This window comes from Papaver somniferum, chromosome 1 (assembly GCF_003573695.1).
Source record: "Papaver somniferum cultivar HN1 chromosome 1, ASM357369v1, whole genome shotgun sequence".
In the NCBI taxonomy this organism is placed as follows: domain Eukaryota; kingdom Viridiplantae; phylum Streptophyta; class Magnoliopsida; order Ranunculales; family Papaveraceae; genus Papaver; species Papaver somniferum.
In genome coordinates, this window is record NC_039358.1 from 208822889 (window position 1) to 208838930 (window position 16042).

General features: G+C 38.0%; 1 protein-coding gene across 1 annotated transcript; it reads right to left on the reverse strand.

Moving 5' to 3' along the window:
- Positions 1 to 9801: 9801 nt before the first annotated feature.
- LOC113336059 (polygalacturonase-like) lies at positions 9802 to 12283 on the reverse strand. The gene is made up of 8 exons (XM_026582052.1): positions 12080 to 12283; positions 11851 to 11988; positions 11550 to 11759; positions 11239 to 11446; positions 11075 to 11156; positions 10844 to 10952; positions 10633 to 10740; positions 9802 to 10544 (listed from the first exon to the last, which is right to left on the reverse strand). The coding sequence occupies exons 1-8, from the start codon at positions 12227 to 12229 to the stop codon at positions 10296 to 10298; spliced, it is 1254 nt and encodes a 417-aa protein (XP_026437837.1). The 5' UTR covers positions 12230 to 12283; the 3' UTR covers positions 9802 to 10295.
- Positions 12284 to 16042: the final 3759 nt, after the last annotated feature.

Below are 16042 nucleotides of genomic sequence, written 5' to 3' on the forward strand. Positions count from 1 at the left end.
TCTTAGAAAGTTCCCTCGTGTAGGGCTTGACATTTGTGCCTCAACCATCGTACAAGATTATCTCCACACACGTTTTCCCGAACATAATAATATCCAGAAAGAAGTTCAGTCATTAGAAACCCATCCTCCGGTTGATGTGGCTTGCCCAGGCTATGATACCCTTATTGACTTTGTTTTCCCACCAAATAGTTTTCTTCCAAATGTGGGAACGTTTATATTTCAAATGTGTCGAATATTTAGTTGTGAGACTAAACCTAAATGCTTTAGGAAATTAGAATCAACACATTTTCTTAAGAATGACTACTACCCTCACTGTGGTCAATTTTGTAAGTCAAACCTGATTGACTTAGAGGATCCTCAATTATTTAGGTTATTATTATGTGCTTCTAAATTTTTATTTGAGTTTTTACAGACTCTGGGAACTAATAATTCGTATCTCACTTTTGAGGAGTTGCAGCCTAAAGAAATATATTTATACCCTTTTATATAACCTGAACCTGAACCACAATTAGATGTAGTTGTCTTAATCAGGAAACTAGGTAAGGGCATGCTAGTCTTGTTCATTTTCTTGGTTTACTGCAGTTTCCTTTGGTCAGCTCTATTTGGTTTTGAAGACCCACAATTATTTCGGCTACTGTTATACGGTTCGAGTTGACTAATCCTTTCCTAAGTATGGCTGAAGACTTTAAACTTAGCACTTCTTTGGAGGTAACCCATGCTCATGAAACATGGTAATATCTTTCCTTAACTCTTTTTCTTCAAGTGGTAACAGTTTCTCTTTGTTCATGCTTTTAATTTTATCTTTAGAACATCGAGGACAATGTTAGATTTAAGTTTGGGGGTGGGGAAGAACTTTTTAGTTGCACTTTTGAAACTTCTAGCGTCACATGGTATCCGGTTAGCTAAGTTTACATATTGTTTCTCACCGAAAAGATAGAAATTGGAATGCTAGGGATAACAACCTTTTGAGACATTAGAGAAAAAGACATTGAGATCGTTGAAATTCAGGATAGAACTTGTTCCTTTTAGAGGGTAACCGTGATGGACCTAACCATACATGATGGAAAGGCAAGTAGGTTAGGAAATGCCAGAAAGACAAAGCAACCTCACAATGTAGTCTTAGTTACTGAATTGCGACTCTCTCTCAGTAGAAACTTATCATCATCAACAAGCAGAGCGACATCAAAATCTATGAAGAAAATTGAAGACGTTTTAGGTTTAGAAGCAACAATAGAAGAGAATAATTCAAAAATCAAAGTTGAAGTTATAAGAGCAAATGATATAAGTTGTTAGAATCCATGATACCAAGACATCACAAGTTGCTAAGATCCAAGTTTTGAAAGTCCTTATCTCATGGCCATGTAAATTGTTGTCTTGTAATTTTTGTTTCCAAAAAAAAAAAAATTGAAAAAAAAAACAAATCAAAAAAAATGAAAAATGAAAAAAATCATCGTTACGTTTTGTTCAATAAGGCCAAAGGGAAGTAGAAATTTATAAGTCAAGGAAGAAATCGAAGAGAAGAGTTAATTGTCAAGGTTCTATGAGGTTCGATAGTTTATCATCAACAGTTGAAGACCGAAGAAGACGTTGTTTCTACTGAGCACTATGAGAGAGTCTAAGAAAGATACATTTGGTTGCTTTGTTAGTCCTCTTTCAATCTGGTACAAGATCTTTCTAGCACTGGTTTAACTCATCACACGTAATTAGTCCAGCTATGTAGCAGATATCCCTCTCATCTTTATCTCTCTCCTAATCTTATCCAGCTGTAAAACAGCGGACACATCTTACAATGTTTATCTAGCTGTGTAGCGGATATCTCTTTATCTAGCAGTGTTGCGGATGTGTCTCCCCTTTTCTTCAGTCAGCTTTAGAGCTGACACCTTTAATTTCTCTGGCATTCTAGTTACTTGGAGATAGGTTGAGAATATGTATGTCCTCGTAGCTCTTTGGATACTTGTGACCAATTAGAAATAATGGTTTTGTGGGTACACCTCTGGTAAACCCTCCCGAGATTAACTCAGTTTTATTTTTTAGTTTTGCTCGAGGACTAGCAAATAATAAGTTTGGGGGTATTTGATAGACGCATTTATGTGTCTATTTTGTTCTCAATGTTCTGTATTGTTAGACTCGACTAAATACTTATTGTGTTATTTTATGTTTTTGTAGATGTTTTGGGAAAAATAAGCTCTTAGGCGAAATTGGCTCGAAAAGTGGTGTTTTACACCCCAGGATAGAGACTACAAACTCCCCAGAAATGCGCCGGAGGAACCCAGAAAAAATGCTGGAAACACCCCAGAAAAATTACTTAAGGCACCCCAAAGGACATGTGTTATTCGGACTCCAGTAATGGATAAGGGGCGACCACTGGATAAGGGGTGACCTTCTTCACAAATTCAAAAAAATATTTTGGCGGGAAAATATTTCTTTTCACAAGAAGATTTTTTGATCGGATTTTGGAGGAGTTTTTGTGCGATTCAATCGCTGAAACTTCATGGGTAGATGTGATATGTCATAGAAAAGCTAGTATGGGTGTTTGTTTCGATCAAATTTGGCTGGATAACTTGGTTTAATCCAAACAGTGAGTTGGAGGATAAACACAAACTTACACGAGTTTAAACGTGTATTGCTTGTGATTGGAAGACTTAATCAATATTATGGAGCGTGAATAAGGTATAAAAGGAAAGAAACACAGCTGAGAACGCGTGAAAATCATAAAACAGGGAAGAAAATCTTCCCGAAAATATTTTTTATCACCCGAGTAAAGAGAGGATTATCTCGAGTTATGGAGGAGATTTCTTGTGTTGTAGGTGTATAAAAAGGGTCTTGAGTTATCATAGAAGGGGTGTCGAGAGTTTGGGGGGCTTTAGAAGGGCTGAGGAGTGAGAAATCAAGACGAACAACAAGCTTCCTGCTGCTGTTTTCTGCTGCTGCTGGTGCTGAAGAACGCGAAGAACAGACTCCCAGAGACAGTAGTTTTTCAACAGTGTCAGCGACACAGAGGCGGGGGTCGCAGCACAGTGTTTACAGCACTTTCTGTCTGTTGTATTCTGTAACAGCTGGTTTGTAACACTTATAACTGTTACAAACCCGGTTTTATTGTATTTCTCATATTCTCATTATTTGTAAACCATTTTTGAGCATCAATGAAATTCTTTGAGAGGTTTTCCAACATGATGAGCGGTTAATTCTCTCACAACCAAGGCAATGTGGAAGCTATTTACGCATGAATAATTGGTAATTATTTATTCTCTCTAATTTATAATTTATAATTCACTCAATCACTGCTTTTTCAGAGTTTTTAATTGTTTGCAAAAAATTTCTTCATTAGTTGTGATTCAATTAGATAGGTTATGCTTTGTTTAGATAATCTATGCTTAGAGGATACAATTAATTTTTGATAATTTTCCAGATTATTTGTGAATTAAGAAATAAGAGTCTTAAAAGATAATTAGAGTTTTGAAATATGTATCATTCAATTTTGCGTCATAGTGGAATCTAGTGTCTTGGTTACCTCTCTCCCACTTTGTTAATATTTTTGTATATAATTTTATTAAATCTTTAAATTTAATCTTCACAAGTCCGAGAGTTTGAACCTCATTACTACAACATCATTCAAAAATATTATCAGGAATGTTGCGACAATATGACAGGCCTAAATATTCTTGCGAAAATAAAGCCCCATGACATTGCCGTCTTGCGACGAAATCGCAGGACGTCTTCCACTTTCATGCGAAAACCCATTGATCTCGTCTTATCTTTTTCTTTTGTATTATTGCCTCTTCAGGATTGTCGCACAAATATGACAAGCCTTAATACCCTTGCGAGTAAAAATCCTCATGACATTTGCGTCTTAAGACACTTATCAGCTCCCTAGTGGAGGGTGCCGCCCTTATCTTCCCCCTGGTTTCCCCTTCAAGGAGGCGTACTTCTACCATACAAGGTTGGCTCCTCCCATCCGGTCTTAACAACAACCAGTTGTTTTCGCAGCCTCTTATCCCTTTTACCTATAGGGTTTATGGTTACGAGACTGCACCCTAAGTGGGGTTTTCTTCGGGCCGAGTGCAGTATAAGCTAAGACTTGTCAATAATGGCAAGGTACGCTTCAAACGCCTCCGATTCTGCACTCCTTGGGAGAGTTTTTATTACCTTAGTCACCCAACCTAAGTCATATGATTAAGCTGAGAATCCAAGGTGCCTCTCCCGGATGGGCTTTATTGACCCCAAATCTCCATGACTCAGGTTTCGGTGGCGGTGTAGCCTTTCCCTGAGCCATGCAACAGGTACCCCCTTATATGACGTACTTTAGGTCTTACATTTTCCTCTTGCGAAATTGTATTCGCGAACTAGGGTGTACGCCATAAAGGTTCTCCCCTTTCTCTTTTGTCATTGTTTTATGATTGTCTTCTGTAAAATTCATTATCTCTGCGAGATTCTCGCACATCATCATATCGTATTTGCATTTCGCAATCTCAATTTTGTCATTCAATAAAATGTATTTTTGAGAATTTTACTTATTGCGAGAGTATCGCAACAAATTAATCATTCATACATTTCTTATTTTTATTACCTTTGCCATCCTCTGCTTGTTTGTTATTTTCTGCTACCGCTTCCTTGGTAGTGGTATGTTCATCATTTTTTGTTCTGAGCTAGCATTAGTTTCGCAACATTTCTTATTCTTTTCGTTCGATTGCATCCACCATCAATTTATCACTTCTTTGTGTCTCTTTGATTTTTTGTCGCCAATTTGCCTTCTTGTTTGCTCTTCCTTCACAGGATTCCACCTCAGTTTCGTAACACCTCTTTCCTTCAACCCAATCTCCCTTTATGATTCCTACACCACTGGGGTGAGGAAATTTGATGCACCGGTCGAAAGTTGAAGCTACACCTAGAATCCTATGTAGCCAAGGTCGACCAATTAATGCATTGTAGGGTGATTCTACATCAACGACACAGAATGGGATTTCAGAAGATATTCCCTTCAATGGAATTCGCTTAGTAACCTCCCCTTTAGGCTTGTTGGCAGTACCATTAAAACCATATATCTTATATGTTGATGGTATAAGATCATCATCTCTTCCTCCCATATTTTTATAAGTATGATAAAATAAGATGTTCACAGAGATTCCAGTATCGATTAGAATCCTATTAATTTCCCATGAATCTTCAGCTTCATCATCGTCATCTTCTTTCGGTTTTGGATTAATTTCTAATTTTACTACCAATGGATTATCATGCACCTCTTCACCTTCGGGGATTTCTTCTGCGGTAAAAGAAATAATTTGTTTCTGCCATTCCTCTAGTGGCGAGATTTTCTCAATATTCATAATTTCTCTTCCATCATTATCTCTTTCGAACACTCTACTCAAAACATTGTCATGAAAATCTTCAATTGTCTTGTATGAATGTACGATAGAGTGACAGAATATATTCTTTGCTTTAGCACCGACTTCTATGAAGAATGTTTCCTTCTTTTTCATCGTGTTTACTTTGTGATGCTCTGGTGGTGGTGGCAATGGTTGAGATTGTGGGTGCCCTACCAAAAAGTGGTTTAGTTTTCCTTGATCTATCATTCTCATAATAATTCTTTTTACATTTCTACGATCATTTGTAGTATGTCCATGAAAATGATGATAAGAACAAAACTCATGACTTCTGTGGTTTGGAGGTGGTTTCGTTCCCATGTTCCATGGTGTTGGTATATTCTCCATCAAAATTATAGCTTCCCATATTTTCTCTACACTTGCATTTAGAGGTGGCATCTTGATTTCTTCCCATACTACCTTGTGACCTCCTTGTCCTCTATTATAGTTTTGTCTTTGACCTCCATAAGTTTCTTGTGGCTGATCGAGTCTTTGAATTTTGTTATTTACACCACGATTGTAGAAATTTCTTTCTCTTTCATACTCCTCTTGATCTCTGCTTCCTATAGCCACCAGTTTTTGTTGATTGTTACCCGTCACCTTCTCTTGTTGTACTTGCGAAGTGTTCTCCACTGTGTTTATTAGTTTGGGTAATAAGCTTGCATTCGCTGTTTGTGAACTGGTGTTCGCAACTGGGTATGATTCCATTTCATTTTGCCTTTCATCTAGAGCAATATATTTTTCTTGAAGTTCTCGTAATTCAGTCATTGTGATCGTATTCTTGACTCTGAAAATTTGGATGTACAATAGGTTGGTTGCAAATATAGCATTGATAAATAATAAGATAAGATATCTCTCATCCACACGGCAAGCCATTTCGCTACACATAGTCCTCCATATTTTAGTTAGGTGCTTCAAACTTTCGCCAATCCTTTGTTTTAATCCAAACACGTCTTCAATACCAGGTCGCGAAGAATTATTACTTATATATGCCCCAGGAATGTAGTCTGCAAATGATTGAAGGATGTTATTGTATTCTTTGGTAGACCTTCGAACCATTTTAACGCCTCCCCTGTTAAGTTGGATGCAAAATATTTGCATAATACGGCATCATGATTTTCCTATTGCAACATACACCTCACGTAGGCTTTAATGTGTTGAATTGCACAAGTTGTTCCATCAAAAATGCTGGTTAATGCGGGAAAATTGCATTTCGGAGGTATTCCTCCTAGTTGTACTTCCCTTGTAAATGGAGTTTTCGCAGCTTCTTCTATACCTTCATCCAATTGTCTTCTGCCTACTTCTCCTCTATTATTTAGCATTCCTCTCATTTCTTCTAATTCTTTCAAGATTTGTTTATTTACACCTGAATTTTGATCCATTGGTCTTTTTAATTTCGCCTCCCTTCTTCTGCGTTCAAGTCTTTCTTCTCTCGCGAAATTTTGCATTTGTTCTTCATTATCCTCATCTCGTCTTCTTCTGTGAGTCTCTTCTTCATCTCAATCTTGAATTCGCATATGATGATGTCTCTCATTTTCCCCTTCATGATTTTGTTCATTTCTTATTAATTCCATTCGATGTCTTTCAGCCATCCTCTGTACTCTATCATACTCTTCATTGGTATTACCGTTATTCTGGTTTTGTGTACGCCTTCTTTCTCGATTGTCGTGATTGTTCTGGCAAATTATCTCCTGAAGCTCTTGTTCTTCCATTTCCGCTCTCAATCTTTCACGTTCGCAAATTAAACGTGCTTGTTCAGCATAATGTCTTTCAATTTCTTCTTCAATCGTTTCTTGATTTCTGTGAGTTTCTCTCTCATGTAAAATTCTCCTTCCTTCCTCTCGATTCCCTTCGCCATCTTGATCATTTCGTCCATGACTTTGTCCATTCTCTTGATTTCTAGCATTTTTCCTATCATCAAAAGTTTCATTTTGTGGAACCTAACGATCATCAGTTCTTTCTCTATTTTCGCGATATTCTTCATTAAGATTTGATATTTCTTCTTGAATATTGTTTCCAGCAATAGTTGTGGGTGAGTTTCGCCTCATCTCTCTTCTAGTCGATCTTGAATATGATTTTGTAATACTTCTCGATCTTCTACTCTGTAGTCTCATATTTTCCTTCCTCGTGATTTTGCCTTGTTAGATTTGCACGTTCTTCTACCTCAGATCTTCTTTCTTCATGTATTCTTCGTCTCAACGTTTCAAACGCTCCAATTTCCTCATCTCCATGAATTATTCCTTCATCTGACTCTTGATTTCACTCTACCTGTCTATGGTTTCTGGTTTGCTGCTCTTCTTCTACTTCTTCTGCGGAATTTGATTGCCAAGTGTGAATACTCACCCTATCATAATCTATATTCCTTCCTCGTACTAGTGTTTGTTGAACTGGTGGTTGAATTTGATTTTCTCCATTATTTCTCATTCTAGTAGATTTTCCCATTTCACTTCTTTCTCTTCCAACAATTCTCTTGCTTCTTCTAACAGTAGTTGGTTGTTCTGATATATTTCTTCTTCTAGCCATTTCTTCAATGTTAACGAATTGCAAGAAATTATGTAAAATTCTTAATATCACTCCAAATCTTCACAAATCTCAATATGAATCTTCAATTTTTCTAGAATAATCTTCAATGTTCCATGTTTCTAGCGCCATTATATAGTTGCAGGAAATCCTATACTACACCCCTCATATGATTTTATTGACATTCAGCTCATTTTAGATTAACAATCTTATTTTATTGATGAATCTTTGAACAATCTTACAAGAAAAGATAAAGGAATCAAGAATAACCACTGCTCTAGATTTTCTCTCTCCTATTTACTTGCTTCTCACCTAGAAAAAGATCTCTCCCCTTTTCCTTTACAACTGAACAACTATTTATAGGGAAGTACATAGTGGATGACAGCTAATCTGTCCTTTATTTTCGGATATGTCTTGCGACATTCTCGCAACCTTAAAAATGTTAATCTCGCAAACTCTCTTATTTTCGCAAAATCATCACATTTTTCTCATGATTTTAGCTGACGTCGTTTATTATGTCATTTCTGAAATTGTTCTGCGACGCTGTTGTGTTGTGTTGTTGATAATTTCGCTGAGGCATTATTGTTGCGAGATTTTGATCCTACATGGACGTAGACAATATATACAAGTTGTATGTATTGGTCGAACCACTATAAATCTTGTGTCTTGTGAGTTGATTTATCTTTCTCGTATTATTATAGTTGCTTGTGCTTGGTTTACTTATTATTCATCATAATATCCCAAGATCCGTTTCGGCGGTTGTCAGTGATTGTTCCCTAAGAAAATTCTGACAACTGGTATCAGAGTGTATGGTTGGGGCTACTGTCTGAACGGAGAAGTGGTTGTGTATGTCACCCGGTTTAGGGCGCAAGTGGAGTCAAACTCAAGGTGGAGCAGGCAGGGCCCAAGGTAGAGCTGGCGCTCAAGGTGGAGTTAATGCCGCACGCCATTAACTCAGGTGGAGCAGGGTTCTATGGTGGGAAAGGTTGTGCTCAAGGTGGAGTTAGTGCTAGCCTTCCCATTAACTCAAGGTGGATTAGGGTTCCAGGGCACGTAGTGTCAATAATCATGTTCGATGGATAGCATATACGGGCGGTGATCATATGGTGGAGTATGATTGGATTGGTGAGGTGGTTTAATCTCGCCAAGATGGAGATTGTTGGAGTATGTGGCGCGATGTAAACCACATATGTATAGCTAGGATAGTCCCACGTGGAATAAGAGGAAGTACATGTGGTGTCTAATAAGCCTGGGCATCTCCTTACATAGCACCAAGGCCTTTTAGATTAAAACCCCACATCTGCTGCAACAGGTGGTCAAGTGAGGATAATATCGGTGCTATGTGGTCGGCCCAGAAGTAAGGTTCGGCGATCCGTGAAAATCCTAACAGGAATATGGTTTAATCCACCCGACTTGTTAATCCCTCATATAAATCATGATGTAACAAATCTTTCGATGTAATATATGTAATATATGGCTACTTTGTTCAAAAAAGAAAAAGCAAAGAAAGAGAAGTGAAAAAAGTGTTTTGTTGCAACATGGTATTATTAAATCCAAGTTTAGCCGGTTGAAACAAAAAAAAAACAAGTTTAGGGCACACATCCCAAGAATAAGGTACTCAAATCCGCATCGATGTTGCAGCGGGTGGAACGAAACTTTAATCTGTGTAGACTGTAGTTTATGTTATTTCATTTGTAGTCTATTATCTTACGGATGATGAAGTATAGATACGTCTTGGTCTCTAAATCTTCCATTTCGTTTGTTTCCTCTTCATTTTTTTTCTTAGTATAGTTTCTTGGCTTCTCATAATATAACGGGACACTTCATGCTTTCAGATTTCCTTTCATGTCAGCGCCATCTTACGATAACCTCTCAATTGGTCAAAAATGAAACTTCTGAGAAATAAATGACAAGTTTAATGTTGAAAAAGAGTAAAAATTACAAGACTTATGCTGTCAAGGGGAAGTACAGAAACAACAAATGAGTGAATATGCTTACAGTATAAATATGAGCTAAGCAAAATCTCAAAGTAACTAACCTTTTTTTTTCATCGGTCAATAGGAAAAGATTCATTGGAAAAGAGGTATTTAAAGAGGTACCTCAACCCAATAAATATAACAGATCCAGAAAAAAAAGGAGACCGGGTTTGGAATCCATCCCCCAAACTAACTAAACTAGAAGGTTTTATTATTATATATATATATCTTGATTGATTGATGAATCCTGATTGAAATCAATGGTTAAGAATAACTACTATTCGTATGAGTCTTTCATTTGGTTCAAGGGTTTTTCAAAGAACCTTTGAAGGTCATTAACCTTTATTTACACTCTTTCACTTGCCTACTTGTAAATGCGTCAAATTTTTTGTTGACACTCTTAGCCAGAGTTTATTGCTCGGCATTGAACACCACATCCTTATGCTGAACTAATCAGACTAGTTACGGCTGGTTCAACTTTTCCAAGAATGGTTCCTTTGGCATTACTACAATTAGAGGTGAGCTTTGTCCCAGCTACTGCAGGTGTTAAGTTGACATTACTGATTTTAATACCGCTGCAAGGAATCAATTTACTACAACTCAGAGAGATTGCTGTTGGTGTTTTTACATCCGTTGTTCCTGTTAAACCTTCGAAGGTTACGTCGCTAATACTCACAGCGCTTCCCACCTGTTGAAACAAAAATCAACAGTACATATTGGATGCCACAGGAATAAAAATAATTATAGAGTATATGTTCGTTCGAATTTTTGCATACCTCATTCTTATTCGTGGACCAGTAGAATTGGTCGATGAATATAGGATTCATCACATTAGTGAAATTGCTGTTCTTATATGAAATTTTTCGGCAGTAGCCTTTTCCACCCTGAAGAACCAAGAGTTGCAGAGGTTAAATCTCACAGAAAAGAAATATAGCGAGAAACGAAAGGTATATTTTTCGATTCCCTCGGATAAGTAAGTACACATACCTGGTAAGTCTTGATTCTAGCACCAAACATGGTTCCGACAAATTCAATCTTCTCAACGTGGATCTCCTCTACATCTGCCTGTGCTCCATTCTTCCCTAAGCTTCCAATACTGCATATGCATGGCAGCAATGCTCGACATGACTACTGATTTAGAGATTTATTTACAATCTGATCTAGATGTCTATAGCTAGATTCTTTCATTTTTTTTGTTTGGATACCCATAATACTAACCTTACTCCATGTCCAGGTCCACAATGGCAGTTGCGGACGTAGACAAATGAACTTCGATCTCCAATCGAGACGCAGTCGTCACCTGATCAATGAAAGTTGTTTATAAGTTTCTAAAAAACAAAAATGAGTTCTGGAATCCACCACAACTGCGTATATTTACGTACCACCCCTAAACTGGCTGTCAGCAATGGTGACCTGTTTGACATCTTGAAGATGAATACCGTCGGTGTTGGGGCTATCTTCAGGGGAGTTAATCTTGATGTTGTAGGCTTCAAAACCCTCTAATTTCAAGAGAGTTACATGAAACATTCCACTGTTTTGAACCGTGATGTCTCTGAATTGACCACCACTTGTCCCCCAAAAGTTTATCGCCTGCAATGCCAGAAGATGCGGTGCGCATTAACTTTGATTAGAAAAAACTTCCAAAAATGAAGAATAAGAATATTTTTGTCTGGTATACTGATAGAATTCTTACGGCCGGTTGTGTCTTGGTGCATCCTGGTGCACCTAGATGTTTAGTGTTGCTGCACGACTTTTGCCACCAACCCTTCCCGCGTCCATCGATAACTCCACCTCCATTTACCAGAAGACCAGTCACACCGTTGAATACGAGCCATGTTCCTGGACCACCCTTGGCACTATTCCATGCTGCAGGGTTTTCGGGCGCGACAATTGTTCCACCAAGCTTAACGGAAAAAAAAATAAAATAAAAATAGAAGATGAAGAATTAGCGCATTGATCTCGTCCCATGCACAACTAAACAGTCTTTTACATACCTCAAAGGTGACATTTTTAGCTTTGCAAGGACCCATAAATGAAGTTGGTCCGACGAAAAATGTCTTTCCTTTAGGAACAACCAATTTTGGTATCCCTGCTGTTGCTGCGCATGTATCAGCCCACGCTTTCGTAAATGCCTTGATTATCAAATATTAGTCGTTAATCAAATAACCATTTATATTATTATCATAAATTCTTCGATCAGAAAATAAAAGATGAATTACTTACCTGAGTATCATCTTTTACTCCATCACCAACTGCTCCATATTTCGGATCCGTAACGTCGAAAACTCCTTGCGCTGCTACGACGTGTATATGGGTTGAAATAACAACTCCCAAAATGAAAAGAATGTTGAAAGCTCCATGCAAATTCACCATTTTTTTTTTTTGTTAGCACTGATATATAATTTATTATAGTTGACACGTGAAATGAGAAAAATCGAAGAAGTATTCAAAGGAGATCAGAGGAATTGTTGAGAGAAAATTACTCCAAAAGAGTTGGAGACTTATGGTTTAGAATACTTTCAGATGGTTAATTTTGATGCCTATCTTAGTATTGTCCCAAAAACTAAGGCAATCTGTCAGTTGGAAATTTGGGTTTTGTCCAAAACCGACTTCTGATACCCAGCTCTTCAATTTACCGTTGGATTATCTCGTTAATCCTAATTTGATTTTTTTGGATTTCTCATGTACTATCAAGAGGAGGTCGAACATGCATGCAACCATGAAAGTGAAACATACATACACATATGAGGTTAGTCATGAAAACAGTCAACAGACTCGCGCCACCCGGTACTCATAGATGTAGGTGACTAGTCATTTTCACCCTCTAAATCCTTGATTCGTTGGCGCCAGTTCACTGTGTCCGCAATGAATTAACCTTAACAAACAACAAATGTTGAGGGAGCCACTCGGTCAAGTGACAACTAGTTATTGGATGTTTTGTTGCAGATGATCAGCTTGAAGATCCCAAACTTTGGTGAGAGTGACTCGCGCTTTTATCTGGTTTTGTAGAGATAAGTCCGCTTGCCCTTGGTAGCTTTTGGTAATTTGTCGTATGAAAGTAAGAACTAGAGGCTAGTTTCGGTGGCACTAAACAGATAATTACAAATGCCAAACTTAAAACAAAATTATCCGTCACTCCCACGAATCCACCCGAGAGATGATAACTATAAAAGAAATTCTTGTTTGACAAATTAAAACATGTAATTTGACGGTGTCTTCTCGAACAATACATGGCCCTTATATAGTCTTATACTCATGCAAGAGTTTTTATCTTAGTTAATACGTTCATGCATGCATTGATGTTTTCTTACATTTACTAACATAAAATAACTTAATTTATTTAAGTACTATACATACCAAAATACCATATTCGACATGTGGCGCCGAATGAAGGCCGAAGTAGTATAACCTCTCCAGGATAATAAACATAGTATCTTAGCATAAGTAAAGGTTATATTTATAAATTCATTTCTAATTTGTAGGAAAATCTGCAGTTTTATTTTGGCGCCAGAAACAGGACGAGATCTGTGTTAGTAGATTGAAGAGAGTTCCAATGTAGTTTGGTTACTTTTGGCAACATATCTCACTGGATCTCAAAGATTGAGGGGCAGAAATGAAAGATTGGATGAAGATTTACGTCGACAACATATTTCACCAAAACTTGAAGAAAACAGCGGAATAGAAGATCGAAGGGATCTCTGTCAACAGCAGATCAAGAAGAAAATCTTCCTTCATAATTAATCCCTTTTCTTATTATCGTTTGCTTTTGGATCTGGTGATTTATAAAAGGAACTTCGAAAATGCTTTCTTATAAACTTTAGTGGTATACAAAAGAATCAGATCTCCTTTCGAAAACTTATCCAAAACAAGTCTTAGTTATGGATTTGTGATTACCAAACTAATTTAATCGATTTTGAAAACACTGATTATTGATTATTGCAGATCTAATTCCTTCCTTGATTACTTATTGTACAGTAACAAAGACCAAAAACGAAGAAGCACTAGCAGCGAAGTATGATGAGTACTATGGTTCTCTTCGTATGCAGTGTCAAGGACGAGGAAGCGAGACACAAGGAGTACGTAAGAGAATTTAGCTCGTTGAATTAATTGACAACAACGAAGTAAGAATGCAGGCGTGAAGATGATATTTGCACGAGGTCAATTACGTTTCAGCGAGGTAAGACGATAAAGGTTCAGTTCGTCAACAACATTCAAAGAGTGAACTACTTCGTCGATTAGCTGCAAGCTTCAGCCGAGGATTTATAAACGAAAAAGGATGATAAATATGGCGGCAGTAGTGGAACCACTTCGTGAAAGAGCGCCATTCTCGATGAACAAGAAACAACAGAAGTTGAACTTCGGCAACAGTTCCGGTGAAGGTTCTCTTGGGTGATTCTCGTCAAGGCGGACACACGAAGGAAGAACTACTGTGTCAATCAAGGAAGAACGCAATTCTTCGCCGATCAATTGTCTAAAAAACCATGAGGGATGAATGAGAGAGGATAAGCCTTACTCAACTTCTACCTTTGTCTATTATTTACAGGTGCATAAACTTGGTGAAGCAAAGAGATAAAGCCGGGACGAAGCAAAGAGATAAAGCCGGGACGAAACAGAGGTAGGAGATGAAAGGAGATACAGCAGAGTGAAGACCAGACCGAACGACGAATGGATGAACGTCTTTCACAACAGAGTAAGCAATCTGTTCACCTCTGCGAAGTAAGAGAATGAAAGTGCAAGAGGCAACAAGGTGAATAAAATCCAAACACCGATGGAGCAAATTATTATTCTTTCGCGTAAATACACCCGACGACGAGGTAAATCCGACGAAGTAAAGCCGACGAGGCCGTTGCCTACGAAGTAAAACCGACGAGGAAAAGACACGAGGCCGTTGCCCACGAAGTAAATTCAACGAAATAAAACGACGAAGTTGATGCAGCTGAACCAGCAAGGTAAAGCCAACGAAGACACACTTCGTGAAGAGTAAAGCCGACGAAGGGACAAAGAACTGTTGATAAAAAGATGGGAAAAGCTAGCAGTAGTAGCTGCTGTTTCTATAACGGAGAACTCGATGGGATAATGTAGACTGTAGAGGGGTCCTGGACTCGAGGTATTGGCAGTAGAGCTCGATAAGAAAAACAGGGAAGAAAGCCGGTGCGCAGTGGTGACGAGCTTTGGATGAAAAGGGTGTTGGCTGGCAGCTGCGAAGTTGATCAGTGAGAAGCTGTTGCTGGCAGACGAGAATGGAAGACGGTGGTATATTTGTTGCTGGTGACTGAGATCATGAAGCCAAGGAGATTGAGCTTGAGAGTTTCATGAAACAGTGATGCCGCTATGCTAGGGTCGGAGATTAACAGGGAAGATAGGTTGCTACTATTACGTCAGTGGATGATGACGGAACAACAAGCTTGAGCTGCCAACGAAAGAATGAATTTGAAAGAGGCGATAGAGCAGCCAAAGATGAAGCGAGAGAAGAAGATGATAGTGATTGGTTCAGCCGAGTTAAGCTTCGTCTGCGCGCCTAGAAGCTAAAGCCGTTCGTAGCATCAATAGGGTTTAACGAAGAATTACCTTTAATTCCCCAGGACCTATTTGTTAAGATATGGTCAAGATATTATATATCTTGACATTATTTTGTTTGTTATTTGGTTGTAATATATATCCTAGATGTTGTTAGGTGCATCTTTTATTTGCCTTGTCTAGTTGTGTAAACATGTATAAATCAGGCTTTTGCCTATCAATGAAGATACAGAGAATTATTCTCACAACTACATTAGAATCTCTATGCTCATGTTTATCATGGCATCAGAAATAGGAAAGATCTGAGAACCAGTTTCCGCTGCAATACAATCCAGAGAAAATACAACCCAGAGAAAACATAGTAATCATGTCAAGAGAAGATTCTCAACCTATCACTGTCTGTTTTGATGGAACCAATTACAATCACTGGTCATTCCTCATGAGGAGTTTTCTTAAAGGCAAGAATATGTGGAAGTATGTCGATGGTATAGAAAAGAAACCTACAGCAAGCAGTTCTGTTGAAAAAGGGAAAGAAAATGAAACACAGAAAAAGGATCCAAAAGAAGAATGGGAGATTAACAATCACAGGATTCTCACTTGGATTGGAAACACAGTCATTCCTTCCATAAGCATGCAACTCACAAGTTTTGAGGTAGCCAAAGATGCATG